The sequence below is a fragment of the Caloenas nicobarica genome, chromosome 1 (genome assembly GCF_036013445.1).
Source record: "Caloenas nicobarica isolate bCalNic1 chromosome 1, bCalNic1.hap1, whole genome shotgun sequence".
NCBI classification, from domain to species: domain Eukaryota; kingdom Metazoa; phylum Chordata; class Aves; order Columbiformes; family Columbidae; genus Caloenas; species Caloenas nicobarica.
In genome coordinates, this window is record NC_088245.1 from 58,451,048 (window position 1) to 58,478,354 (window position 27,307).

Genomic DNA, 27,307 nt, shown 5'->3' on the forward strand with positions numbered 1-27,307 from the left:
TCAGAGCCCCGTCCAGCCTGGCCTGGAATGTCTCCAGGGATGGGGCATCGACCACCTCTCTGGGCAACCTGGGCCGGTGTTTTACCACCCTCAGTGTAAAAGATTTCTTCCTCATGTCTGGCCTGAATCTCCACTCCTTCAGTTTAAAACCATTACCCCTTGTTCTATTGTATCAAGTTCCCAAGTATCAAGCATCAAGTTCCCACCTCCACAAACATATCTCCTTAACTTCGTTTGAAGGAACAGCTATCCTGGAGTGCACTGGGACCAGAAGACTCTCCAAAAGTTATATAGCAAGTAAGCAGGGGAGTTGTGAACGTCCTCCAGCTGTCCTGCTGCCCTCATCACTGGGCGCCACGATGCCCACAACATCTACAAGTTTATAAAATAAGAAGTTGTACAGAGATCAATTCTTAAATGCACAATACAATTAATCTGAAATGGAGACTGGGCAATACAAGCAGGTTTGTCAGCATGCCTTGTGCCAACAAAGCTTTCAGGCTTTCAAATCTTGCACTTTCCTCAGCATCAGGAAATACCTCTCCTATGTGTCAAAAGCACAACAAAACACAAGGTATTCAAACATAATGCTAAGAATATCAGAGATTAGTACAATGAACAGTATGGTTAGAATTGCAGAGTTGTTCAGGTAGATTAAAATGCTTTATTACCGTGTGCCAGCATTCCCTGCAAAGCCATTCAGCTGGTCCCAGGGGTGCACAACCCTGCGGGGGCAAGGACGGGTGCCATAAAGCTATGCTGTGTCAGTGTCGGACTACAGCATGGACTGGACGTTCTTGGTGAAACTGCCAGAAATACAGAAATCTCTGCACTGAGCAAGGAGACAAAGGCCGTGTTCCCATTGTACACAGTGAGGAGCTGGGACGAGCAGAGAAGGGCAACCCAGCAAGATGCCGTGCCCAGCCTGCCTTGCCTTTGCTGGAGTGTCCCCTGGGAGGGACCCAGCATGGAGCTGGTGTGACTGGGAGGGGCAGTTCAGCAGCAGATGCCCACAGCTCTGCAAAGAGTTGATGTCCTTCTCCAGCCATCCCCGGAGCCTGGTGACTTACGTGACACCACAGCTCCCAGGGTCCCCTCAGCAAGCACTCAGGCACTCCACTATTTGGGGAAATCGCTGGTAAAATATATTCATGTAAAACCACTCCAAATCCCTGCTCCTTACAGCCCCGAAGCATTTTGGTGAAGAGGGTAACTGAGAAGGGACAAGAAAAACTGTGGGGACTGAATACCACCAAGGCAATAAAATTAGGTCCAGTATTTAATCACCTTTTCCAATAATTGCTTCATTTTTTGAAGAAGTATTTCTGAGAGGTTTCTACATTTCTTCACAATAAACAGGTCATGATGAAAGATTTCATCTAGACAGAGGTTAAAGTTAGAATTCTAAAATGAAGTTCTACACAGTGAAAAAAAAAAAGAACAAAATCAGCACAGTGTTATTTTTGTCTTAAAGCTTTTTTTTTTTTTAAGGAAAAAAAAAGTTTTAAAAAACCCCAAACAATCAAACTTTATTATTTTGGAAATACAGTCTATCATAAATTAAATATTTTAAATATTTAATATGAAACAGTAGTAAAGATCACTTTGCGGAAATGAAATGAACAACACCAGGGTGTTTTATAAACTGGCTCTCAGTACCACTAGGACCTGGGTAGCTGCTGTTCAGGACTAACAGCGCATAACATATTTGGTGCAGTGTAGATTATTTTTTTGGTAGAATATTCTTATTTACTGTCATAGCAGAAGAAGCGATTAGCTGACATTTCATGGGGCAGTCGCCCAAGAATAATCCTGAGGCAAAAGCAACTCCATTCTCAGATGAGGCAGTGGAAGAAGATGCAGCTGGGTGCCCTGCAGACCTGAAGTGTGTCGAGTTGCCCCACATGAGACCTTCTTGCAAATTTTTTTTTCCCATCAGCAGCTTTGCTGTTTATAAATGCTTCTTCTTTTTTATTGCCTCTGCCCTGACGGCCAAGCTCTTGGCGCAGATGGTCAGGACCACAATGAGGACTCCGACCAGGAACGTAACCACAGGCCAGAGGAAGCAGTGCAAGAGGACAGTCTCGTCATGGGTGCGTTTCAGCATCACGTCATCTGGTCTGTGAAGAGGAGGAACAGAAGAGAGAGAAAATATAAACCAACTCGACGCCATCAATTCATCGTAAGTGGAAAGCATCTGCCATGGAAACAATAAAGGTGTTTTATTTGCAATAGTGGTAGAAAACGATTAAGTGGACCATTTCATTCACTGCTTTCGTTAGCCAATTTATCACTTCTACTTGCAGTGTTTACAGGCTAACAAGTTCATTCAGATAAAAAAAAAATTAAAAAGCATTGGTACTTTAGGTCTTCCAGGAGTCATGGTCATCACAAAGAGCCATGAGAGATACAGTATCACACTGTGGACTGAAAAAACACTCCAGAAAAAACATGATACCAACGGCAGCTATAGATATCTGCCTCAAATGGCATCAGACACTGTGTAATGAGCTTAAAGTGCAGTTAAAGCTTCCCTTTTAGCTTTGAGCCCCAACACATCCATGGGGCTACCTGGAGGCTCCTGACAAAACCCTTCCTGTGGTTTGGGTCTGGATGGAGAGCCAGTCCCTGTCCTCAGCGCTGCACTGCTACTAGCCCAGGCTAGCCCAGCCACACCAGCAGACAAGGGTCTGCACAAAACCTACCCTCAGAGGACTCCTGCCCAGCCCTGGAGTGCCAGACAATCCCAACTGGGCTCCTTCCCAGCTGAGGCTACTTCAGCAATAAGCTACAGTTTGGTACGACAAACACCAGCTGCTCAAGGGACTTGAGTACGCTCCTACAGGGATGCTTCGGGGAGCCTCCCCTGAAGATCTGAACCCCTGTGCCTCTGCCAACAACATCTAATACGCAGTCCCGGTCAGATCTGTGACAGATTTATGCATTTCGAAAGGGAAATGGAGGGAGGAGGAGAATAGCGAGGAAGGGGCATCTCAAGAAGTTTGGAAATTCAGCTTTGCCACATGTCTGGAAGATCAGGTGTCAATCTAACTCTTCTAAGTCTGGGAGGTTGGCTGGGAAATCTACTGGCAGGTTTTTCTCCGCTCTGGCTCTTTCTGCTCTCCCTGCAGTTGAACAGAGTTATTAAACCAGTCTTCCGGCATTTGCACTTTGCTGCTGCTTTTCCACCTACAGCCAGAGACATGCAGTCTGCTGAAAAACTATCTGCCACAGAGGGAAAGAGAACTTTTGCTAATTAGGAAAATACATATATCCTCTTGACTCCTCACTTGGTCCTCACTTACATTGAACGCTCCCATCCCGCATTACTTCATCAACACTACCCAGTGCTCCCTGGAGCAACACAGCTCACAGCCTAAAATCCTGGCAGCCCAGGCTCATCCAGCCGGGTCCTGGGAATTAAGTTGTCCTAACACAGGGGCACCTGGGAATCAGATACCTGCGCAATGACTGTGCTGTCTTTTCCCCAACAGCTTCATCCTGATCAGAAAGCAGCACTAAGAAAACATTCCCTGCAGGCGAAACAAGAAGAAACCTTGTTTCCTTTGCAGAAATGTTAATTAATGGAGGTGCCTGCAAATCTACAGGGCATTATCTGTCCTTAGTATGTTGGTGGAGCCAGACCACAAGGCTACACTTGATCCCTGATTTAATTGTACCTGCATTTGCATTTTGGGGTCTCTCCCCCAGAATTGCTATGTGGAGATTCCTCCTCCCTATGCCAGCCTGCAAGTCCCCAAGGCCGGCACCTTGTGTCTCTATTTGTGTAGTAAGGAGCAGAATAAGACTCTGGTTATAAGCAGCTCAACTATATAAAAATTCAAACTTGGCAACACAAAAAATGGTCAAAAGAAACCCGGGTGTATTCAATAGTGGAATACACGAAGTCTGCTTAGTCGAAATCCTCCAGACACATAATCAGGCACATGTGGAGACCATAAATTGAATAAAATAATACTAATTTTATGGGCACAAACTCACCAGCCCATGCCATATAAATGACAGCACTCAAACAGAAAAATCCTTTCACAGGAGGTATAATACTGCTTCCCTCAGATTTACTGTATCATCATCTCTGAATAACAGAGTGCTAATTGGCAAAGAGGCCATAAGTAGGCAGCATTCAGTCCTCACAGCTCTCACCTTACAAGTGATATTTAATTTTAAGTATTCTTTTAAGTGGATACAAATTAGAGAGTTCAAAAATAAGGGTCAAGCAAACAAACTAGAAAATTGGATTCAGTTAAAGACAAGAAAGTGTGACTGGGGAGAGCAAGATATCCTTTTGACTGAATCTTAGATATTTTTGAAAACATCTGTACCAAAGGTAGCAGCAATAGATGCCAAACACTCATTATAGGTGTGACTGTAACTCTTGCAATTTAGTAATTTTAAAGAGTTTCCATTTTGGCCTTTAATGAAGCCTCAGGATGAGATTTGGGTTCAGATGTACATTATTGCTATTCTTAGCTACAGCAAGAGTCCTTGTGCAATTCCTCCATGGCAATTCACTGTCAACTGCTCACAGCATCTCTTCAGACAATGTGTCATGTCATGACTGGGTATCCTCAAAAATACATCATTAAATGACTATTGGCACCACATTTAAGATATTAAATGCCCTTCTTTAGCCAAGAGGAGGGAAAAGCACTCCTGGAGGGTGACCCAGCACACAGGAGAGCTCAGGGACCCTCGGGGATGTAGCTTCTCAGTACTGACTGTTGGTGCCAAAAAGCGGTGGGACAAATCTCAGCCCTGCTCCTACGTGGTTTGATCTGTGTGGTTATTCTGGAAGAACTACTGTGCTTTCAGCTGCTCTTTGTCTTATCCCAAATTAACTTTCCAGTGCAGATAAGCACTGCTGGACCCCATGAGTGAATGAGAATAGCTAATAAAGGCAGACAGCGCTGCCGGCAGATAGACCACATGCTCCTGGATGGCAATGTCCTGGTTATCTGCCTATAACAGCCCATGGAATCTTATCAAGGTCAACTTTGGCAGTGTATAATGCCATTTCTTTGCATTCGTATGATTCTTGCCCTGTCGTGTCAGGACCACCTCCTCTTTCCTGCATCTGCTGGCCCACATGGAGAAGTTGCAGGATGTAGGGGAGAGCATTGGAAAGTGGTGGGGCTGTGGGAGGAGGAAGTGGAAGATGGAAACGTGGGCTTGGTGGTGCCCAGTTGAGGAGCCCTTCCCTGCAGATCCATCACCAGAGCTGACAGCAGTTACGGAAAGTGCTCTGGAAAACATCTCAGAGGGTGTAACAGCAGCAGAGGGTCCCACTGAGACACAGCTTTTACAGCAGAGGGAAATACTTGAAGAAGGGTTATTGAAAAAGAAAATGTTTATTATTTTCCTTTACAAGATAACTCCTTTTACCTCTGCTTTTTGGTGTGAGATTGTAAACAACAACTTCCAAAGCAAAGAGGGAAAATCAGCCCTGCTGCAGCCTGACGACACGCTGCATGAGACCCTGAGCCCACTGCACCGCTGCCATAGCCCAGGGCCAGTGCTGGCAAGGAGCCACGTGGCCAAACTGGCCAGCGCGACCTGAGAACGACCATCCCGGCAGAGGAAAACACCCCTGACCAGCAAAAACACCCCAGTGGCACATGGGTTATACTGGACTTGCATGTCCACAGCAAGAGCAGCCCGAGGAGGGGGGACCGGGCAGCCAGATATCCCCCGCAGCAGGAACGCCGCAGCCCCAGGAGCTCTGCAGGAGATGTGCAGAGGTGACTGCAGGGGCTTGGGAGCTCATCGTGGCCCCATGTGCCATGTCCTGCAAGTGAGGTAACTGGGCTGGTGCCCAGGTTTTCAATTCCTCCTTGGAAAGAGGGGTAGGGAGGCATAGAGTGGGTGGCTTGCAAGCTGGATTTGCAGGTCCTTTTTCTTGCTACTTTTGTAGAGGTGACTTGCATGTTACCAGAGCCTGAAGACTTGTTGTTTGGCTTGGAAACAAAAAAGGGAAGGTGTCCCTGCTGCCGGAGGAAACCTCCTGACAACAGACAAGGACAGGGCTTTGCTGGAAGCCCCCACAGAATCACTCCCTTGGTGCTGAGGCAGTGATGCCAAACCCAAAGGAGTTATGTCATGCCTGGAAATGTGTTTCTTTTCTCTGTGAAAATCAGCAGATACAATTAAAGACATTACCTTGTTCCTGAAAGTGTAGTGCGTTTAATAAACCCATTTTTGTTCTGTGACTTCCACATAATACTTCAGTTCAAAGATGTTGATGGGAGGGGTTGCACATATTCCCCCTAAGCTTGGTAATGGACTGTCTCTTGTTTCTAGTGACGCTGCCATTGAGCTCTCCAGTAAAGGCAAATCCTCTCCAGCGGATGCACCCAAACTCCTAACACCAGTTATCAGTACATAATACAGTGTCAGGGGCAAGAGAAAGACCTAGTGAGACAAAAGGGGGGAAAATCCCTGAATGTTTTCAGGCCCTGCTCAGGCACTGAGACATGGTTCTGCTGCAAACGGTGATGGCCACTGTGCAGCACCACTACTGGGTGAAAGAAGAATCAACAAAATTTTTTTAAAAGCCCTAAAGAAGTCTCTACCTTAACTCTGAAAACACACCTTTCCCTTTCACTGAGCAGACAAGGAGGGAGGAATCTTGTTTTCATTGCTAAAAGGTGAGACCAGTACTTATTTTTAGCAGAACTTTGAGCTCAGGGCTGGAGCCTCGTGGGGCTCTGACCAGGGGTAACTGGATTAGTTGCTGAATTATGCAACACATCCATTTTAGGTGCTGCCAAGCAAGTTCATAACAGACCCTTGATACAACAGGCCTCCATCAGAGCCTTCGGAGCAACTACTGAACATCACGGGAAGAACTGCAGTGCAGGGGTTACCAAAAAGTCATGGAGGACCAGAAAGTTACAGGCATGTAAACATTCCAGTCATCACTTGCGCACCACATAGTATAGTTTGTTCGCCACAGTGAAAGCTGGCAGAGGTGGAGAGATGGGATAGGCAAATCGGGATTTAAAGATGTTTACAGTCCGCATACGCTTATTTTGACCACAATTATTCACATCCCTTCACTATGACAAGCACTCCTCAGAACTTTTTCCCCTGTTGTTGCAAGACACAGAGATCCTCAGCTGGATGGCTGCAGGCAGGGGCAGTACCATGTCTTACTAACAGCAATGCCCTTTCCCTCCCAGGCCCAAGCACTGCTCCACAGGCGATACAGTAAAAGAAAGGATAGGTAATAGCAACAACATCTTCTGACTGGAGGGAATTAATTTAGAAAACTTTGTGAAGTACCAAAACAAGCCAAGACTTCTGTTTCACCTTTTGTGCAGCACTACTTCCTGAGCACCGTTGGCTTCTGCAGATAATTATTCCCAGATAAATGGCCTGCAGGGTACCCCAACACCATACAGGTGGTCACCAATCACTGGACAGTGTTTACTCTTCAACTATCAGGTGAATTCACCTACAGTATCCTGCAGCAAACACAGAGGAGCATGAAGCATGGCTGGTTCATTTGCTACTCTGTGGCAAAGAAACCACAGAGTGTTCTTGCTGGAATGGGTGAACTGAGAGCTAAAAACCAATAGTGCCATATAAATGAGCCACTAATAAGAAACAACTTGACATATGTTGCTCTACCCATTTCTGCATGGCATGAAACTGGGGGGTCTGGGCTGATGGAGAACTCGGTTTCTCTCTTCTTGATCTTGTTCTTGTTGTTGATGTTAATGAGACCTGTAACTTGAAGAAATAAAGTCACAGAGTCTGCCCCATCCTGCCTCTTCTCACGGGCTTCCCACTTTAGGACATGCAGATGTGACCCTTAGTTGCATGTGGTCATGACTACAGACCCCTTAGAACACTCGGTGTGAGATCCACCAATGCTGAAGCACTGGAGCTCAGCACCTCCTCAAAACTTTGGCAACAGCCTGAGGACTTGATCTGAATTTGTTATTTATTTTGGGCGCTGAAACACTTTGAGGTGGTTTCTGCTGGGCAGGGCTCCCTACAGGCCCGAGTTATCATCACACCAACAGACAGACACCTTCTCCAGAGGTGTGGAAAAGCAACTTTCCCATGCAGCTTGCACCACTTGGCCCGATGGCAGCCAGAGAGGAGTGGGACACTACAGGTTAAGTGCCAACCACAGTAAAGAAAAATCTTGATTTTCAGTAAAGCTCCAAGCTCCAAGCTAAGCTGCGCTTTGGTTCCCTAAGATAAATGCCAGACAGCTACTTGTGCTGGGCCTCTCTTTTTATATTAACAGAGAATGCCTGAAATTGCCAAGTCTGCTTTTCAGCCCTTTTGTACAAATGGCATCACTTTCTTCTTCTTTTCAAACCAGCCTGCTGAAAGGTGCCCCACCAAACTGAAGGGAGATGTTACCTAACAGTGTGTTCTGCATGCAGCAACAATTCTGAGATTTACACTAAATTAAGCTTGATGAAGAGGAGATGATGTTCATTCGTTGCCTAGATATTTACCTAGAGTTTTATTCTGCTGTTTCAAAAGAGAGAGTATTAATATTGCAAATACTACTCTCTCTAAGGAACCTACCAGTCTATTCTATGCTTTACACAGACTGACACGGAAGAGATAGCTCAGCCACACAGTTAAAAGAATACTGACAAAATACGCACACTTCTATTTTGAAGTGAACAGATTTTTCCCTCAGTTTGGATGGTTTTTTTACCGCTTCACAAGCTGTTTAGTCATCATAGCTCCAAAAGTATACCTAGGGAAGCACATTCCAAGTCAGCAAAACTTATCTTTCAAAGCACATTCCTATCTCCAGAAGAAAATAGATGGCGTACACATTTCGGCTGAGACTATCTTCCAGTATCTCTGGCAGCAAGCCTGTCTTCTGCTGTATATAAATTGTTGTATGATCAGCAAAAGGCAGTGTTTCAAGGCAGTCATTGCGTTTGGCAAGAATGTCTAACAGTATAGGATGCAGCAACTATAAGGAAAAAAACCTTGCCTGAGTGCTGCACAATTCCTCAGTGATAACCTATGTGAATGGCAGAGTCTAGGCAGCATGCATCCTTTGAGAGAATTTTGCCTTTGCTTTACCTATAGATGTGATGGGAGAACCAGCTCACCCAGCTCTATTTTCTTTCTGCCTCCCCGTATACATGGACCTACCATTCCAATGACTGCTGTTTGCCCAAAATCCTCCCAGGGTGCCTGCACACTGCAGTAACAGTAAGTTGCTGCCACCACATCACCTTTTGTTTCCCAGCACATCATCATCAGAAAGAGACGGGCAGAAGGACTCCTTCCTCTTCCTCTTTACTGAAGGAAGGAAACCACACATCACCCTCATATAGATGTAAGTCACATCAAGGTCGGTAGTAAAAGTAAGAATTGAAACAGGAAAGGAGATGCTTTAAGTTACAACTTCCCATTCTGCAAGCATGTGTGAAAACTGGCAGATCTGAGAACATTTGTTACACGTCTGATTCATTAAGCCTCCATGAACACAATTCCTGAACAGGTTTGCACTATTTATTGGTCTGCCTTTTCTTCCAGCCCCTCATGAAGACAGTAGTATTTCTCTTCCATGGAGGCAAGAAACATTAACATCCAGAAATTTATCATCTGAGTTTTAAAAGCCAAGATGCCTTTTTTTTCTTTTTTTTTTTGTTTCATAAAATTATATGTTTTAAGGGAAAATTTCCTCAGAGTTTTATATTTTTACTTCAAGTGGTAAAACCAGTTTTCTACTTTCTATGTAGCTTTTCATCAGTCAAGTTCTCTTGCAAAGTTCTACACTGAACTCTGTGTGCTAAACCACATCAGTATGTGGGACTGTGTGTATATACATACGCATGCATTTATATGTATTTTCAAGCAGAACCAATGTACAGCTGCTAAACCGATGCATAAACACTTCTGCCTATGCAAATGTAGATTACTTACCTCAAGTGCTCATTAAAATAGCATGTAAATGATTGAGAACCCACTTTCTCTTTCCAGTATTTCTGCTTGTACGTGACGTTCTCAGAGTTCTCCTGATCATCTCTTGCGCAGGGAGGGATGTATGAACACTGCAAACACAGGGTGAAAAACAGTTACTTCTGTGCTCCAGGACACAAGGCATCACTCTCTTTGCATTTCCCTCATAATACCGTGTGACTGAAAAGGGAAAGAAAAGTAAGTACAAACTCCAAAGAAACAAAAAAAGAAAAGTTAGCTAAACTTTACTTCAATTGCTAGTTACTCCCTGCAGGTACTGGAAAAGAATCTGCCAGAATTCAGAAATGAAATAAAGGCTTTATCATGTTTTGTTCACTTATCAAACCAAACTGCCATATAATACCTTGGGGTTTTGCACGATAAATGTAAAAGTGATTGTTTCATTTTGACGTATTCCTAGCCAACTGCATGGATTGGATTTGAATTACGACATCTTTTCAGTGAAGCACAAGTTTTGTTTAGTGCCATGCTAATAAATAACCAAAATATTGCAGCAAGCTTTCCCGGAGATGATGGGTATCTGATATCTGGCTGATACCTGCTGGCAGAAGACAAGTGTTCTTTCACTGTTACAATACAGGGGAACAAACACAAAAAGTTCAAAGCCCCAATTCAGCAGAAAGGTTCAGCATCTGCTTCTACCATATAGAAGTCAACAAGAGCTGAGTGTGCAGCTGAGCTATCTGCAGATCTCACCCTCAGACATCTGCTTCAAAGCCCAAAGAGATCAAAGCCTGTTCCTCCCCCACCTCAGTGCACTTGGGTCTGGGCTTTCAGAGTCTCAGCCCTGGGTCGCACACAGCCCACATATCTTGTTTCCAAGTCTCATATTCGACACATCACACTTCCCTCCTGGCCACAGTGAGTTAAACAAGGAAAAAAAAAATAATAGTCTACTGAATAAAATGTTGGCAGCATCAAGATCTCAGTGTCCAAGCAAAATCCCTCCTATTGTTACTAGGCATCCATATGGGAGGTCATTACAGGAGACGTCGAACCTAACTGAGAAACACAGCTTCACTTCTCCTCAGATAACATAAAGGCTTTTGGCCCTGGAGGATGCATGAACAGAAAGGCTCAAGGTGCACACACAGATATTTAATTCCTTTAAAACTGGGAGCTGCAAGCAGAAAAACAGGACTGGGAAGGTAGCTAAAAAGTCTGCTACTTAGGTAGGATGAGGGAGCAAGAATCCCCACAAATTATCACAACATGAGTTTCTTCATAGTATCTGGAAGGCAATAAGAACAAGCAGAGAAACGCCCCCTCTAATCTGAAAATAAAGACCACCGTGACCCACTATGCCTAGTGAGTGCTTGCTTCTTCCTCTTCATCTGGTGAGGTTTCACAGGGGCCTACCATACCCCCAGCTGCACGCTATATCCGAGCTGTACAGACCTAGATGTCCATCTCAACCACACGACAGCTTCAATCTTTGCTGTCCTGGGGAGATGGGATAAATCTCCAGATTTTATTGGCTCGTCATGTAAAACATGACCACTTCTGTCAACACTTACAAATGCTGCAAGTAGTGTCCATGCTTCAGACTGGACGGATCTGCAAGGTCTTGTTTGTTGCTTCCAAGTTGAAATTTGTCTTTTTCACATGCAAGGGCACCTGTTTCCACATGTGCCCACACCCAGTGTTGCTACAGCACAGAGCTCCCTTTAGATCCCTGTTCAGATGACCTAAACAAGGATTCTCGCACTGCTGATGACAAACGACAGAAATGAGCAGCAACACCACTCTACCTCAGAAACCAGGACACAGGATTTATCACAAGTTATTTCCTTCTTAGATAGTATTCCTTGGCCGGCAATGGTTTTGGTTTAATTGCGTACTTTGGAAGCATCAACCACACTCCTCTTTCCTCACATCTGAGCAGCAGCTAGACGGAGTCAGCAGATTTGGCATAAAGACACCCGAGGGCAATGCTGGCTCTGCTCTGTCCCCTTGACAGTCACCAACATGCCACACCACCCCACCTCCTCCCCTCCTGGTGCTCCCTGCTCGGCTCAGGGTCCAGCACTCCCAGCCTTCTTCACTCTGCTGTTCTTCTTCATGAAGCCTTTCAGATCCTGCTGTGGGAACAGTACCATATCCCACCGGTTGTACACTCACCACCTACATCTGACTGTAACCTACACCTTGCTCTTCCCCAAGCCCCCAGGTTTTAGATATGCTCTTGCAATATAGTGATACAAGAGAGCAGAAGTAAACAGACTTTACTGAGAGTTCCCCAAACCAACCAGCACATAAAATGCAGAACTAGACAGAACAACTAGGTATCAATATACATTTTTCAGCCTAAATTTCCTCATTGATATCAAAAACTCCTTTTCCTGTGGTACCAACTCCATCATGCAGCTTCCCTCTCTCCTCTGAAATGTTTCTTCATCAAGGATGAGCCTAATCCTGTCCTCTGCTACAAAAGCATGACCACCCCACCACTCCTCTGCTGGCCAGACTTTCTCTGGATCCTTCAGAGACCTACCTCCCCCAAATATTATGTGAATCCTTCACAAAGTTCAGAACCTGGTGAAACATTGTTTATCCCCATCCTGAGTTTCAGGCTTAGAAACAGCTGCAGAGATCTGTTTTCCAAGAAATGTCCATCTGAATGGACAAGTAGCAAGCTGTAACACTCTCCAAGGACAGCTTCATCACAGAGGACTTCACAATTTTTGACATCGGTCCCCAGGTTTTTATCTCAATATGAAGCTATTACAAATTGAGTCTTTCAGGGAAGGGATTTTGCTTGGTTTAGAAGATGTAAAGGGAGTCACAAACAGCTTCCCCGATTAACATGTTCGTCTTTTCCCATGCCAAGGTAAGACAGTGTGTGGGAATACTGCAAGGGACAGCAGGGACACCTGGAAGTTGGGGACAATGGTGAATATGCTCCCCGTAACTCACGTCAAACCACTCTTTGCACAAGCAATCCCAATAACAGTCGACAGAAAACATGCTGGATTCATTTCCATCTCTTTATCTTCATGTGGAAAATGCTAAGGAGACACTCAGGGGCTTGCCATAAACTGATGGGACCTCATTGTTTGAGCCTGTCAAGGATTAGCAATCTTGAAAAGAGGAGTGGTCTCTGCCCAAGGCAAAATGGTCATCATATGAATCCCAGAGGTCACCTTGGATCATCTCCTCAACCTGATGAAGGCCTTGAGCCATGGTGAACACCCAGGGTCCAACTCCAACATGGACTTATCACCTGCTGCGCAAACTCTGGAGCTTGTTTGCCTCCCCAGGATGTCGGCACAATTCATACTAACCTGAAGTTCATTTGAGCCCTTTCTGATCCACGTAGGTGGTGGATCTCTCTTTCCTCAGCCTCCCAAGCACACTTCTTGGGGACTCTGCTTGATCAGCTGTATCACCCTCCAAAGCACAGTCAGCAGGCAGATAAAAGGAAACCATAACCTGGCAACTTCCGCTGATGTGAGTTGCTGGATGAACCTGAAACGAGCTCCGACTTTGGCAACAGGCAATTTCTGAAAGGTTAATTCCACAGTCCTCCTCCACAAGACAGAGTATGAAATTCTATCATCAAAACAAACGAATGCCAAGCAGTTGAAAGCAAGTTAGGACGCCTTGTGCTCAACTGTAGCTCATGCAGCAACATCCATTTTCAGTGGAAGTGTCCCAATCTATATATTTCTTTGACTTTTTTTTCTTAAACAAGTTACAGTGAAGTTGGGGAACAGCACTTAAGATTAGACATTCAGCATAATTCTAATGGAGCAGAGGCCTTTTCAGCGGATCTATTGGTACACGGTGCCATAATCGCACCTCCTACGCCATGTCATAGCAACAATAAAATTATGATGTAATTCAAATACAGTCTCAATTACGCTGTTCAAAATCAGTATCAGGCTAATAATATTGCCCCTTCACTCAAAGCCAGTGTTTGGATAGATGACTCAGGATTCAATTCAGTAAAAATGTCAGCGAGCAGCTAATATACCTTAACACTAAGGTTTTGTAAGATCTCTATGTGTGTGTGCTGCTGGGTGCTCTCATCTGCAGATGCCTGCGAAGATTCCTGGTTCCTTCTGAACACTTAATCAGAGCAGATAGTCTTGGCGAAGGGACAGAGGCATGAACTCTGGACCATAGTTTAGCTCCTAGGTTGCATTTCATGCTTTTCAAAGATTAATTCTTGCCTAAATTGGTCACATTTTTTAGGAAAAAAAGCCAGACTTAGTAGGCTTTGAGGGAAACTGTCTCAAGCCTGGAAGACACTGCCTACAAGATGAGACCAAGAAATCCCAAATGCAAATAGATGTAAGGACCCGAAGGAGAAACAAGTCAGCCCATGAGAAGACAAGCCAATAGCACTAAGAAGCAAGTCTCCAGCCTCAGTCCCCAAGTGACTTGTTGAGGACTGACCTGCTGGTTGCTGGTGAACTATGGTACACAGCACGTACCATTTGCTTGGTGTGATAGAGAACGCCCACATTGTGTGCTGTGCAGGTTGGGAAGCTTGTGATGAAACAAAGGAGTGGAAAGGATGCTCTAGGTAAGTATCACTGCAAAAGTACAATGCACCACTGAAGCCAAGATTTTCTGACTCCTCATCGCCAAGTGTACTGGGTTTGCATGGCAAGATTTTGGTAGCAAAGGGGCTACATGGGTGGCTTCTGTGAGAAGCTGCTAGAAGTTTCTGCTATGCTCAATAGGGCCAATGCCAGCCGGCTCCAAGATGGATCTGCCACTGGCCAAAGCTGAGCCTACCAGCAACGGTAGAGGTGCCTGTGCGATAACATACTTAAGAAGGGGGAAAAACTGCCGTGGCACAGCAACTGGAGAGAAGTTTGACAATATGTGAGAGAACAACTCTGCAGACACCAAGGTCATAGAAGAAGGAGGGGAGAAGCTGCTCCAGGTGCCAGAGCAGAGATTCCCCTGTAGGCCATGGTGAGGCCGGCTGTCCCCTGCAGCCCATGGAGGTCCATGGTGGAGCAGAGATCCACCTGCAGCCTGGGGAGGACCCCACGCCAGAGCAGGTGGATGCCTGAAGGAGGCTGTGACCCCGTGGGAAGCCCACACTGGAGCAGGCTCCTGGCAGGGCCTGTGGCCCCATGGAGAGAGGAGCCCAGGCTGGAACAGGTTTGCTGGCAGGACTCGTGACCCCATGGGGGACCCAGGCTGGAGCAGACTGTTCCTGAAGGACTGCGCCCCGGGGAAGGGACCCACACTGGAGCAGCTCCTGAAGAACTGCAGCCCGTGGGAAGGACCCACACTGGAGAAGCTCATGGAGGAGGTCTCCTGTGGGAGGGACCCCACGCTGGAGCAGGGGAGGAGTGTGAGGAGGAAGGAGCAGCAGAGACAACGTGTGATGAACGGACCGCAACCCTCATTCCCCGTCCCCATGTGCCACTCGGGGGGAGGAGGTAGAAAAATCAGGAGGGAAGTTGAGCCTGGGTGTTTTAAGATTTGGGTTTATTTCTCATTACCCTTCTCTGATTAATTTAAATTGAATTAATTGTTAATGATTGAATTAATTTCCCTGAATCAAGTCTGGTTTGCCCATGACAGTAATTGGTGAGTGATCTCTCCCCGTCCTTATCTTGACCCATGAGCCTTTCGTTATATTTTCTCTCCCCTGTCCAGCTGAGGAGGGGAGAGATAGAGTGGTTTTGGTGGGCACCTGGTGTCCAGACAGGGCCAGCCTACCACACCAGGCAATGTATGAGCTTTTCCTAACTTTGCCTGCGAGCAGCTCTGTGCATTACGGAGTTATCTTCATGGCCTGGAAGGCAGGAAGCGCTGCCACAACCATCCTGCTGTGGCAGGAGATGAGCAGAGGGACTTGCTCCGTTAGTACAAAAAAATGCTTCCCTCCCAGCTGACTGCGCCAATGGAGCTGGAGCTGAGCCTCGTGTCTGCTTTTCACCTGCTTCCCTCAGCACAGAGAAACCCACCAGAAGTGACTAAACCCACGACCCCTCACAGAGGCTGGAGGCAGCGAGGGGTGCCCCAGGCGAGACGGGAGGGCGGTGGGGTTTATCTGCAGCACCTGGGGCTGCTTCCAGAGGAATCACTAGACAGCATCTGCAGAGTTTGCCCATCACAGGCACCAGTGCAAACACAGAACTGACGCTTCACCAGATGCACCCAGACTGTTCCAAAATCGTTGGAGCACTGGACACATTTTGGTATTAAACATCCTCTGTCATGGGTCATATATACGAGAATCCAGAACCAATCCTATTTAAAAGTACACAGAGGAGATAACTGTGTACAACCCCATCAGGCTGAGTGGTGACAGAAAGAAGTGTGACAGGAGCACACGCAGACGCGGAGCGCAGACAAGGAGCAGCGGCTGCCTCTGCTGCGCACCCCTGTCCGGGGACAGGGACGGGGACAACCGGCTCCTGCTGTGCAGCTGCTGATGTCAGGCTCACCAGTCACTCCAACAAAAGTCTCTTTATCAAAACAGTGGACGAGTTCTTCCTGCCCTACACTTAACTTTAAACATAGAAAAGTCTAAAAAGCTGGAAAGCAGATATTTTTAGCATCTGACAAACCCCACCGCCGTTATTTTACCAAATAAAACCTATAGCCTGGCCCCTGTGCTGGCCATATGTGGTGCAGACTCGCTCGACGGCCAGAGCGATAGTGACAAATTGACTTTGGAATTAATCCCCCTTAGGCTTTATCTCAGAGATTATCATTGCTATCAAGACAGCTGAAGAAAGGCTCCCGTCCCTCGGCTGAAATTTCTTCCTCTGAGACAACAATTAAATTTATTAAAAAAAAAAAAAAAAAATCCACAAATCACTTGGTCTGAACACAAACGTAATCATGCCTGGTGCTTTATATATATGTTTCTGGATTAACTCTGACCCAGCTATATAATCTTTTTAAGAGCTACAATGAATCCTGGGCTGTACAATGATGTGATTATCTTACGAAGCAAGAGAGAGAAAAATTTTAAAAAATTATTTTTCCTGCAGCTAGACCTCTCTAGAACAGACAGATTTGTAGCTGCTGCTGCGTTTATACACCAGTCCACTCCACTACAGAAAGTAGAATATTTTTAGTCCAATACACTGGGAATTTTTGAGGTGGAGTGAAGCTGCCAACTGATTCGGTATTGCACATTTTAAGGAGCCCAAACTATGACTTTTCTGCACTGTTGTTTTACCAGGAAGAATTGCTACCCCACAAAGAGAAGCAACTAAACAGAATGTAAAATTTAAAGACTGATCATAACAAAATTGGTGATTTTTTTTCCTTCTTGTTATTTGGAACTGATTAGCGTGCTCTATGTCTAATTGCATGAACACAAGTTAGCGTGTTGCGGGAAGGTGATGGAAATGGGAAGGGTTAAATGGCTCCTGAGGTGTTCATTCATAAATACATACTGGATCCCAAGCATTAAATCCAGCAGATTGCTAGTCTGTTGGTACAACTAATCTATTTCAGCATAAAATCCTGAAAGCTTTCAAAGACGGTGATACTTTGGGGCAAAAATTAAAAGAATTTAACTGCTTAGCTACACAGACATTAAACATGGAAAAAAAGGGAAAACCAAAGTGACAGCTACACATCATTCCTTTAAAAGGATATGTTTTCCTAATGAGAGCTAAACAACTTTTCTTCTTATTTTGTATTGGTTTTACATAAGCTCCTTAAGGTAAGGAAAACAATTGGAGCGCATTTTTTATTTCTATGTTGTTTTCCACTTGGTTAAATTCAATTACTACCAGAGAATGCGGTTACATCAAAAAAATACATCCTTTCTTCTTGGTCTCATCTGGTAAATCAGATTCAATGCTCAGCAATCAATATGCCAGAGTAAACAGTCCGCGCCTAGAGATGCAAGGTGCAAGCTAGGGAAAATGGATTATATTTGTAAGAGCATGCAAATCTAACACGCTGCCAACACACAGCCCTGTGTTTCTTTATTAATTGTTAAATACAAATAGGCTTCTGAGTGACATTTACAGGCATTGCTTCTGAAGCTCTGGGTGCCTTCCTGCGGAAATTGTAATCTAGCCCCTGGGCAGGGGCAATTCTCCTCTTCCCACTGGACTTCCAGAAAGGCAGGAGAAGATGAAATCAAGAAGTAAAAACAAAACAAAACACTCGGACTACTCAGAGAGACGTTACATTCGCAGTCCAGTTTGAAAGCCTCTGCTGAAACTGAGGGTGCTGCAGGAGTTGCAGAGCCCAGGCGTGCTGGTGGCACGGCTCACCGCCCACCTCCCTCCTCCCACCTCTCGTCCCTGCTGGAGATGGCCACAACGGGGCCATCGGTCCATGCTCAGGGGCAGCCACACTGCACTCCCTGCAGCAACACAACATCTTCACCCCGTATCAAAAGGGCATTTCACCAACTACCCCCAGCCCACCTGAAGATGGAGAGAGGGTTGGGGAAGTCCTGGTGCTTGGACAGCTGGGTGCTCGTGGTGGACCTCTCCGTAACCACAGCCATCTCCACAGGTAGCCTGGCAGCAGCACCCCTAGGGAAAGGTGTAGCAGGCACCATCCAGCTCTGCAGCTTCATCACTCATTGCTTCTGAATGGTGCCAACAATTTAATCCAAATCCTGTCAGATTTATCATTCTGCTTCTCGCTCTGCTGATTTTTGCCCCAGCAAAGCCCACAAGCTGCCAAGGGGAAAAAAACCAACCACCAAACCCAAAGCTTGCAACTTCATCCATCTTCCAAGCGGCAGAGCCACACAGGTGTAACTATGACTGCGGAGATGCAAGGCTGCACATCCCCAACTGGACACACAAGCCCACTTCCCAGCCCCTGCATGCAGACCCCTGCATCATGCATGGCGCAACCCTTGGCACTGTGCTACATACACATCTTGGTCGAAGAGCTGAAATTTGCTCCCCCAGTACATTCCTAATTTTGGGTTCTTTCAGGTGGAAGGTGTGTGTGTGGGGGGGATATTCTACCACATTTTGTGTTTTCTGGAAACTACTTAACAAAATCTCCTCCACTCAGGCAGCACACTTGGCAACCTGATCTTTACTCAGCATGAAAAGAAAAAGGAGAGTAACTGCTCTTAAAGAAAGAAAAAAACCGCAAGTCACGCACTGCCTTCAGACTATTCTAGTTTGCTAGAAGATGCAACTTTAAAGATGCCTCCGTTCGGTTCGTTTTCATGCGGGCGATGGAGAAGTTTGAGAATCAAAACAGCACCGGGGGAACTTCAGTTTCAGTGCAGACCTCTCCCCAGCGCCCCGTCACCTGCGGCTCTGTTAAAATTTCTCCTTGCGCTTTGGGGAGCTGCTCTGGGAAGCCCCTCACCCTCGGGGACACACAGCACAACAGCAACAGGACTTTCTCCGCGGCTTCTCCCCGGCGGCCCGGGGCTGCCCCGGGGACCGGCAGCGGAGCCGCGCCCGCCGCTCCCGCCGCGCTGCCGGCCCGGGGCGGCCCCGCTCCCGCGGCGGGGATGACCTGGGGCTGTACGGAAATACATACATATATATATATATATAGCATGTGGGTGTGTATATATAATATTGTTACACTATATATAGCATAGTGTTATACTATACTACATAGTGTAGTACTATACTATATAGTGTGTGTGTGTTTCACAGAATCACAGAATGTTAGGGATTGGAAGGGACCTCAAAAGATCATCCAGTCCAATCCCCCCGCCGGACCAGGAGCGCCCAGATGAGGTTACACAGGAAAGCGTCCAGGCGGGTTTTGAATGTCTCCAGTTTCCTGGGCAGCTATGTATACACACACTATATATACACATACTATGTATTTATACATATATATATATATACACACACACTATATATATATACTTTTTGCCGAGTAACAGCACAGGGGCATTTCAAAAGGATGCTCCGCGACTTCATCCATTCCCCCCATCAGAGAAAAACCTGCACCCCGAGGAAGGCGGTGGCAGGGGACCCGGACCCTAACCGAAGGTGAAAGGGCACCCAGCACCGCGGCGACGGGGCAGGATTTGCCCCTACGGGATATCCCAGCACCACCACCGTCCCCCTACCCGCATTTCGGGAGCGCGGTGCTGCGCGGGTCTCACCTTGGGGTTGGTGCGGAGCTGCCGCTCGTCCTCATGGAGCAGCGCAGGGGCGGAGGAGCGGGAGGTGCGGACCAGGACCTGCAGGCAGGGGTAGCGGGCGGTCCCGCGGCAGGCGGCCCCGCAGGAGAAGGTGCAGGAGAAGCGCTCTCCGAGCTGCCGCACCGCCAGCACCGTGCAGTTGGCGGAACCGCCGCCTCCCCGCTCCTGCAGCGCCGGGCGCAGCCAACAACAACCCAAACCCAGCAGGGAAAGCAAGCCGGCGGCGATGAGGAGGAAACCCAGCCGCATGCTCTTGTCCTCCGCCTCCGTGTATTCGTAAATCGCCCGGCTCCGCGCCATCGCCCCGTTGCCGCTGACATCGGCCGCCGGGCAGCCGCTGCCATCGGGTAAAGCTCCCCCGCTGCTCCCCGCCTCCCTGCCCGCCTCCGCCCCACGGGCGGGTGGGTGTGCGTGTAACCAGGAAAAAAAAAATAAATAGATAAATAAATAAAATACCAATATAAACCCGGCTGACCTAATTCGAGGCCCTCCGGGGGTGGAAGGGCCAGATTGCAACGGGATTATCTGGCCGGGGAGATTTGCTGTGGGGAGGGTTAGTCTGGATTAATATCGGGTGCTGTGCAAGGTGCAATGTCTAGAGGGGGGCAGGCGAGTGGGGGGACAGCAATGCTCCTCAAGGGCGTGTTGCAGTCCTCCCACCTGCCTGCCCCCTTCTGATCCAAGATCTCCCACACAGGATGGGGTAGCGACCCTGCACATAAATCCAGAATAAAATCACAACTTGTACTAGGACCTGAAAATAGTTTGTGCTTCCTAATTCTCACTGCCAGCTTGGTTAAGTCCCAGGGTCCTGTAGAGGCCGTGTGAAGTCACGCTCAGTACCCCACATGCCCAAATTTCTGAGGTCTCTATGTATACGTGCAGAGTAAAACTTGAAGTTAAAGAAATTAAAGATCTAGAGGTGAGGAAGCAGCTGCTTTCTTCACCTTATTGACTGAGAAGGGAAATAATGGGAGTTGGCTGAGCCTTATCCTGCCTCAGCAGGGCTTTTTGGGGATGCAGGGGATGCTCTGCTCTGGCCAGCCCCAAATCCAGCATCTGCACAGCAGGGACAGACCCATCCTCCAAGTAATTCATCATTATTTGAAGACAACAGGTAAGCAAAATGACAGCGGTCAGGATGATTTTAGGCAGGAATTGCTTTCAAGAGGAAGGTATCAACCTTTGAAAGGTCCTCCAAGGAAGTGCCCTCTTCAAAGCTGGTCTGTAGAAAAGCAGTCAGTCCAAGAAAATACATTTAGTTTGCAAATAGAGTTTGGTTATTATCTACCACGGCAACACAACAAAACAAGCTTTTTGGTGCCAAACTACCATAAGCAATAGTTACATTTTTATTCCATAGTCTTTATCATAGGCAATTAGGCAGAACAAAATGTGCTGGTTTCAGAACCGACAGTTGGACTTGATGATGCAGCAGACAAGAAGGTACAGAAATAATAGGAAAATAAATACGGGAAATAGCACTTTCCTCTGGCTACCTTTTTCAATCACTTACCCACTGCAGAGTACGACATCAAACTTTCAAAAAAAAAGGTTGATCCATAGGTTCTCCAAATGGACTATTAAGAAAGGTTTGGCAGGAAGGCTATTAAGAACCCAGACTGTGACATGAATATAAATGGATGTAAATATTGTCCTTGGTTGTACCAGTGACACTACCACACCGCTATCAGGCCAGTTGCTCTGTAGTAGCCATTCCTAATACCAAAGGGTTTCAGAAAACGTATGCTGCTACAGGCCTGGGATTTTTTTTTCTACTGTTATTTTTACTTAAACATGCAATAGGTTTTTACACTAGAGACGGAACACATCTTGGTTAGCCCTTGGCTCAGTTCATCCATTCCCATCAGTCAGGCTTTGCTACCAGTGCTTGTGGTGGGGTTTGCTGTGTAGAGCTTCTGTATTGTAAACCAATAATTTTTCAGTCAGATAGATTAGTTGCCTGCCACCTGCTGCCACCTTCCTGAGGAAAGCTCCAGTCCTGCTTTCCCAGTTTAGATGGGCTGTGACTTTCCATCTTACTTTTTGACCAGCTGGTGTCGAGTCTCCCTGCGTTCAGTACTTGGTTCAATTCCCTGCTGTCACCCATACACAAAGCACCATCAGCTGAAAACGAAGGCAGCAGCTCACCGGGTAACACAGTAACCTTGAGAGTTAATTCTCCTGCGTGCATCCAACCCCTACATCACCCATGGCCAGAGGAGATGCTGAGACTGTATTTTAACTTAGAACGGTGTTTAACATTTACCAGATAATCTCATGGCTTCTGAAGCTTTGCATAGATGATGCAGTCAGGACTCCAAGTCTGTTTGGATCAGTCAGAAGTGAAAAACAACCAACACATCACAGAATCACAGAATGTCAGGGATTGGAAGGGACCTCAAAGGATCATCTAGTCCAATCCCCCTGCCGGAACAGGAACACCCAGATGAGGTTACACAGGAAGGCGTCCAGGTGGGTTTTGAATGTCTCCAGAGAAGGAGACTCCACAACCTCCCTGTTCCTGTGCTCTGTCACCCTCACTGAGAAGAAATTTCTTCTCATATTTAAGTGGAAGCTCCTGTGTTCCAGTTTGTATCCATTGCCCCTTGTCCTATCATTGGTTGTCACCGAGAAGAGCCTGGCTCCATCCTTGTGACACTCACCCTTTACGTATCTATAAACATTAATGAGGCCGCCCCTCAGTCTCCTTCAAGCTAAAGAGACCCAGCTCCCTCAGCCTTTCAACACATAGTTTGTAAGAGGCTAAAGCTGGGCACTAGGGGCCTGTTGTGAAGATTTTAGCTCTGCTGTCAGCTGCTGAGGGCAGGACTCTGGATGCTGCCTCCACGACCACAGGCTGCATCAGGGGCAGCTGGGGCTGAGAAGGCTGATGTACAAACGTCTGTATGAAATTTCCAATGTCAGGAAATACAGGTTGCTACCTGCTTGCTTGGGTCCTTCCTTGCCCCGCAACCAAGGGACAGGCTTACCTGTGGCCAGCTGCTGATCAGCCATCTGAAGGCAGCTCACACGTCGTTCACCTCGAGGCTGGATGGCTGCGGTGGGGCTCTGCCATCACATACTCATGGGGGTCGGCTGATGGGAATGGGCTCACGTGTCCCTGTTTCCTTGCAGAAGTCTGGCGGTGGTCCTTGTGATGTCTGTCATGGAGCTGCCTCACACCGTCTTCCAAGCAATTGCCAGTAATGAACTGCCTTTTCGAACAGCAAATGTATATATACACAAGAACAAAATGCCTTTTTGAAACCAATACTCTGACACCCACCAGAAAGTAAATTGGTCTTCAAAGGGTGGGAGATCTCAGCCGGCTGGTAGGAACACACCTATGGACAGGGGAGCAACCAAAACCAGCCCTTTGTCCAAAAGAAGAGCTGTAGTGAAAGCTGAAGAGTTTCCACAGAATTTCATCGATGTCTGCATCAGAAAGAGCAGCAGGTCTGCCTTCCCTGCACTCCTCGTCAGGACTGCTTTACAGGTGATGCAGGATGGTGCAATCGTGAAAACTGGCTACTTCATTGGATTGTTTGTTAAACCGGAGGGAGCGCAAAGTAGTGATTTTGCAGAAAATTATTTGGACAACTTCCGCAGGAAAATTCTGATGTATAACCACATCCAGCACCAGCATGTTAATACTGACAAGAGAATATGAAATGCAAACGACAAACCAAAGTCTAGGGAAGTAATATGCAATCTCAACACTGCTAATTCCGAAGTGGGTTGAATCAGTAATCTTCAAAACTATTGTTTTATGTGTTTTAACATTACTTTCAAAAAACATAAAGTTTAACTCCAACAGCAAAGTAGTTTTAAGATATAAACCTACTGAAGTAATTCAAACTACAGTTTCAAAATAAGTCATGCAGCTGCACTTCCTTCGGTCTTTTAAATATACTAGCAGATTTCAGATTTGTGGGAATGAAAGCACGCACATTTATCAGAGAAACGAAAACAGCTACACCATTTTAATTCTCATACTACATGAAAATAAAAGCATCAGTTGTCAATCGACTCACTGCTCAGGCCAATCTGCATTCGTTACCAGAATTCAACTTCTACTAGCATAATTTTTAGGCAGTGGCAAATTTTGAGGAACATGAAGAAAGGGTGCAGCATTTGAAAACAAAGCACACTCAGAGATTTTGCTTTGATAGAAGCAATTGTTATATTTGAGATCTTAAATCAAAAGCATTGTCTAGCTGCCTCGTGCTTAGGATGACAACTGTGCATTTAGAAGCTCTTCTAAAGCGTGACAGACAGCAATCATCCAGCCACGCAAGTACTTTAAATCAGAAGTTATGGGGAATTAATTAAAAACAAACAAAAAAGCGCCCTAAAAATCACAAACAAAAAGCACTCCTTTTAGGTGACAAGTATATTTAAAACAATGTTATTTAGAAACTTAATACCTTCTTCAACAGGCATGGCCACCTACAAGGCATGCGGGATAGAACTGACAGCCCCACAGGCCTCTGTGCCTCCCAGCACTACTTAAGGTCACACAAGAGAATTTCTGGTTCTTTCGAGTCAACAGAAAGAGCGCCTCCGCACTTTGCAAACAATTTCGTATCTGACTACAACACATAAGTTCTTATTTTGGATCCATTCTATTTTTTTTTTTTTAATGGAAACTGTAAAATGGAAACAGAAAACTATAAAAAATTCTGGCTCAAAAAATTCTGGATCAAGAGGACTTCAGACGTGACATGCAGCAAAGCGATATGATACATCTTTGTACCGTACAGATGTCACGTCTGTGAAACAATGCTGTGGTCACTCATTGAATCCTGACCCACGGGCAGCAGACTCTTCAACAGAGGTCACAGTCAGGTGCCAAATAGTTGTACCCCTGTGAGTATCTGCAGGCTTCCCTGGATTGTGTGGATCCTTCCATTAGATTCATCAGGCCCATGCAGGTGCTCACATGCTGAAGTGTTTGTGGCACCAGCTACTAAGGCAGAGGAGATTGAGTCCTGGGTGGTTTATTTTCGTTTAGTTTGTTTGTTTTTAAACACCCAGGTGGTGTGTCCTTAGCTCCTTCCTCCGTGACTCCCTCGTACCTTTGATTTGCCCACAAACAGGCTCACTTGAGTAATAACTGCTGCAATAACAACCACACGTGCTTTCTGCAATACTAGGGACAATCAAGTGGGTGAAACCCATTTTAACCCTGGAGAGTCAGAGTGGTGCATTTTCCAGAGAAACTGGTGCTACCTACTCAATAAAGATTTATAAACAATATGCAAGAAGGAGTGACGAATATGAGTGCGTTAAAAAGGTCCAAACAGGCATACTTCTACTTGTTTCCATGAACACGACATTTACTACTAACTTACCTTGTGTATTGCACAATAACGTAATACCTCAGATAAAATGTTTGGGTTTTTTTTTTTTTAAATAGCATTCAATTTTCTCCCTTATGCATAGTGTTAGAAGAATGCAAAACTATATTAAATCAGCCTCAGACCTTGTCGGTGTTAAAAATCTCCAGGTCAATTCAGTTGCCAATTTGCCATGTGTCTGAATGTGTGAATGCTGACTGAGGATTTCTTCCTCTCAGAAAAAAAGGCAGCATGTTTGCTGGTTTTTTTGTTTTGTTTTGTTTTGTTTTTTTCAATTAATGGGATATCAGCTAAGAAGTGTTCCCAATTTTATACCTGTTTAAACCTGTTCCTCCTGCTTCAACCCAGAGTGCAACTTGAAATTAAGTCACAGATTTATGAAGTCTCCGTACGTGCTTATTTGATGGCCAGGTAAGAGCCAGGCTCTTCTTCTCCTTGCAAGGAGCAAAGCACCAGTTCTGTGCTCAGATGTATGAATTTTGCTAAAAATCAAGCATCTGGCATTTTGGAAGTATCATGCAGTTGAATGCAACTGTATCATCAAAGTAACTTTTTTGAGAACTTAGGTTCCCAATTTCAGCTTGTCTTTAAAGTAGCACAGATTTTTCATAGTATAAGATGCCATTTAAAACATAACTCATCTTGCTCCCTTTACCAATATCTGTTGTTCATTTCCATAAGATTAGCTACACAGAGGAAAAATGGCATTAAAAAAAAATCCAAGTCCATATAATAAGAAATAATCACATCTGATTTGAAACGTAAACGCTGTTTTACAAATCCTTAAAAAAAAGCAGCGAAGATCACAGCAGACCTCTGACAGTAAAAAAAAGTAACATTAATTGTAGAGTGAGCAATATACTTTTGGAAAATTATTCCTTTTAAAATTTATAAATTTATGTTTGAATAGTCAAATATATGTTTGTATCTGCTCTGATTTGAGAAAAAGAGAAAGCCATCATCTTCTTCAGCTTTGTCGGTCATCATCTGGATTATAACTATCCTCTTCCTTCAAGCTGAGAAAGCAGTTTGCTTTAATAATTAAAAAATATAATCAATAGGCTTATATTCTTATGTCTATCGACTTAAAATAGAAGTAAAAAAGTGTAGAATTTAAAACTGCTATACACCTGAGACAGAACCACAGCAATGCCATTAATGGTCCGATTTCCAAGCATAATTCAAAACACGCCAACAAAGCTGTTTTTGCACTACACAGAAGAACAGGTTAAAACCTAAAAGTAAAACCCCATAATTCACTTACATGTATTTTGCTGTCTTTTCTTGCTTAATTTCAGGTATTTTGAAATGGTTTGCATCAACAGAGGCAACTCAGTGAGAGGTGGCAGTCACATCAAGAAAAAGGAAACTATCCAAAGGGTTCAGGCTTTTCTTCCTCCACTCGAGAGAACAGTTGTAATTTTTCAGAACCAGCGCACATTCATGTTTGTTTGTGTCTACAAGCTCAAGTAGTAGCGATCATCAAATGAAATGTATTTGTATTTTAAGTGGGAAGATACAAGTTTATAACTAAGCTATGATCGGTTCTAAACCAAGCTTCTTCCAAGTTTTCCTTCCATGATGAATTCTTGAGGCACCTTTATATCACTTGAAATGCCACCCACCTCCCTTTCTAAAAATGATTTGCGATTTCCCATTATGGAGAGGGGATCTGAAACCAAGGTTAACCAAACATTTTGGCTGTCGAAATGAATAGGAAACTCTCTCATAAATTTACTTGTCAGCAGCAAAAAGACTCTTCGAGTGTCTTAACCACTGTACAGCTCGATAGTTTTAATACTTCAACTCTTTTTTTCCATTTTTCATTGTTGAAGAAATAATTTCACAATCTCAAATCAAAGTCAACACT

At 45.4% G+C, this 27,307-nt stretch overlaps 1 protein-coding gene across 1 annotated transcript; it reads right to left on the minus strand.

The window, feature by feature from the left end:
- Positions 1–1,951: 1,951 nt before the first annotated feature.
- KCNMB4 (potassium calcium-activated channel subfamily M regulatory beta subunit 4) lies at positions 1,952–20,374 on the minus strand. The gene is made up of 3 exons (XM_065626681.1): positions 20,036–20,374; positions 9,934–10,061; positions 1,952–2,120 (listed from the first exon to the last, which is right to left on the minus strand). The coding sequence occupies exons 1-3, from the start codon at positions 20,372–20,374 to the stop codon at positions 1,952–1,954; spliced, it is 636 nt and encodes a 211-aa protein (XP_065482753.1).
- Between the last annotated feature and the right edge of the window lie 6,933 nt (positions 20,375–27,307).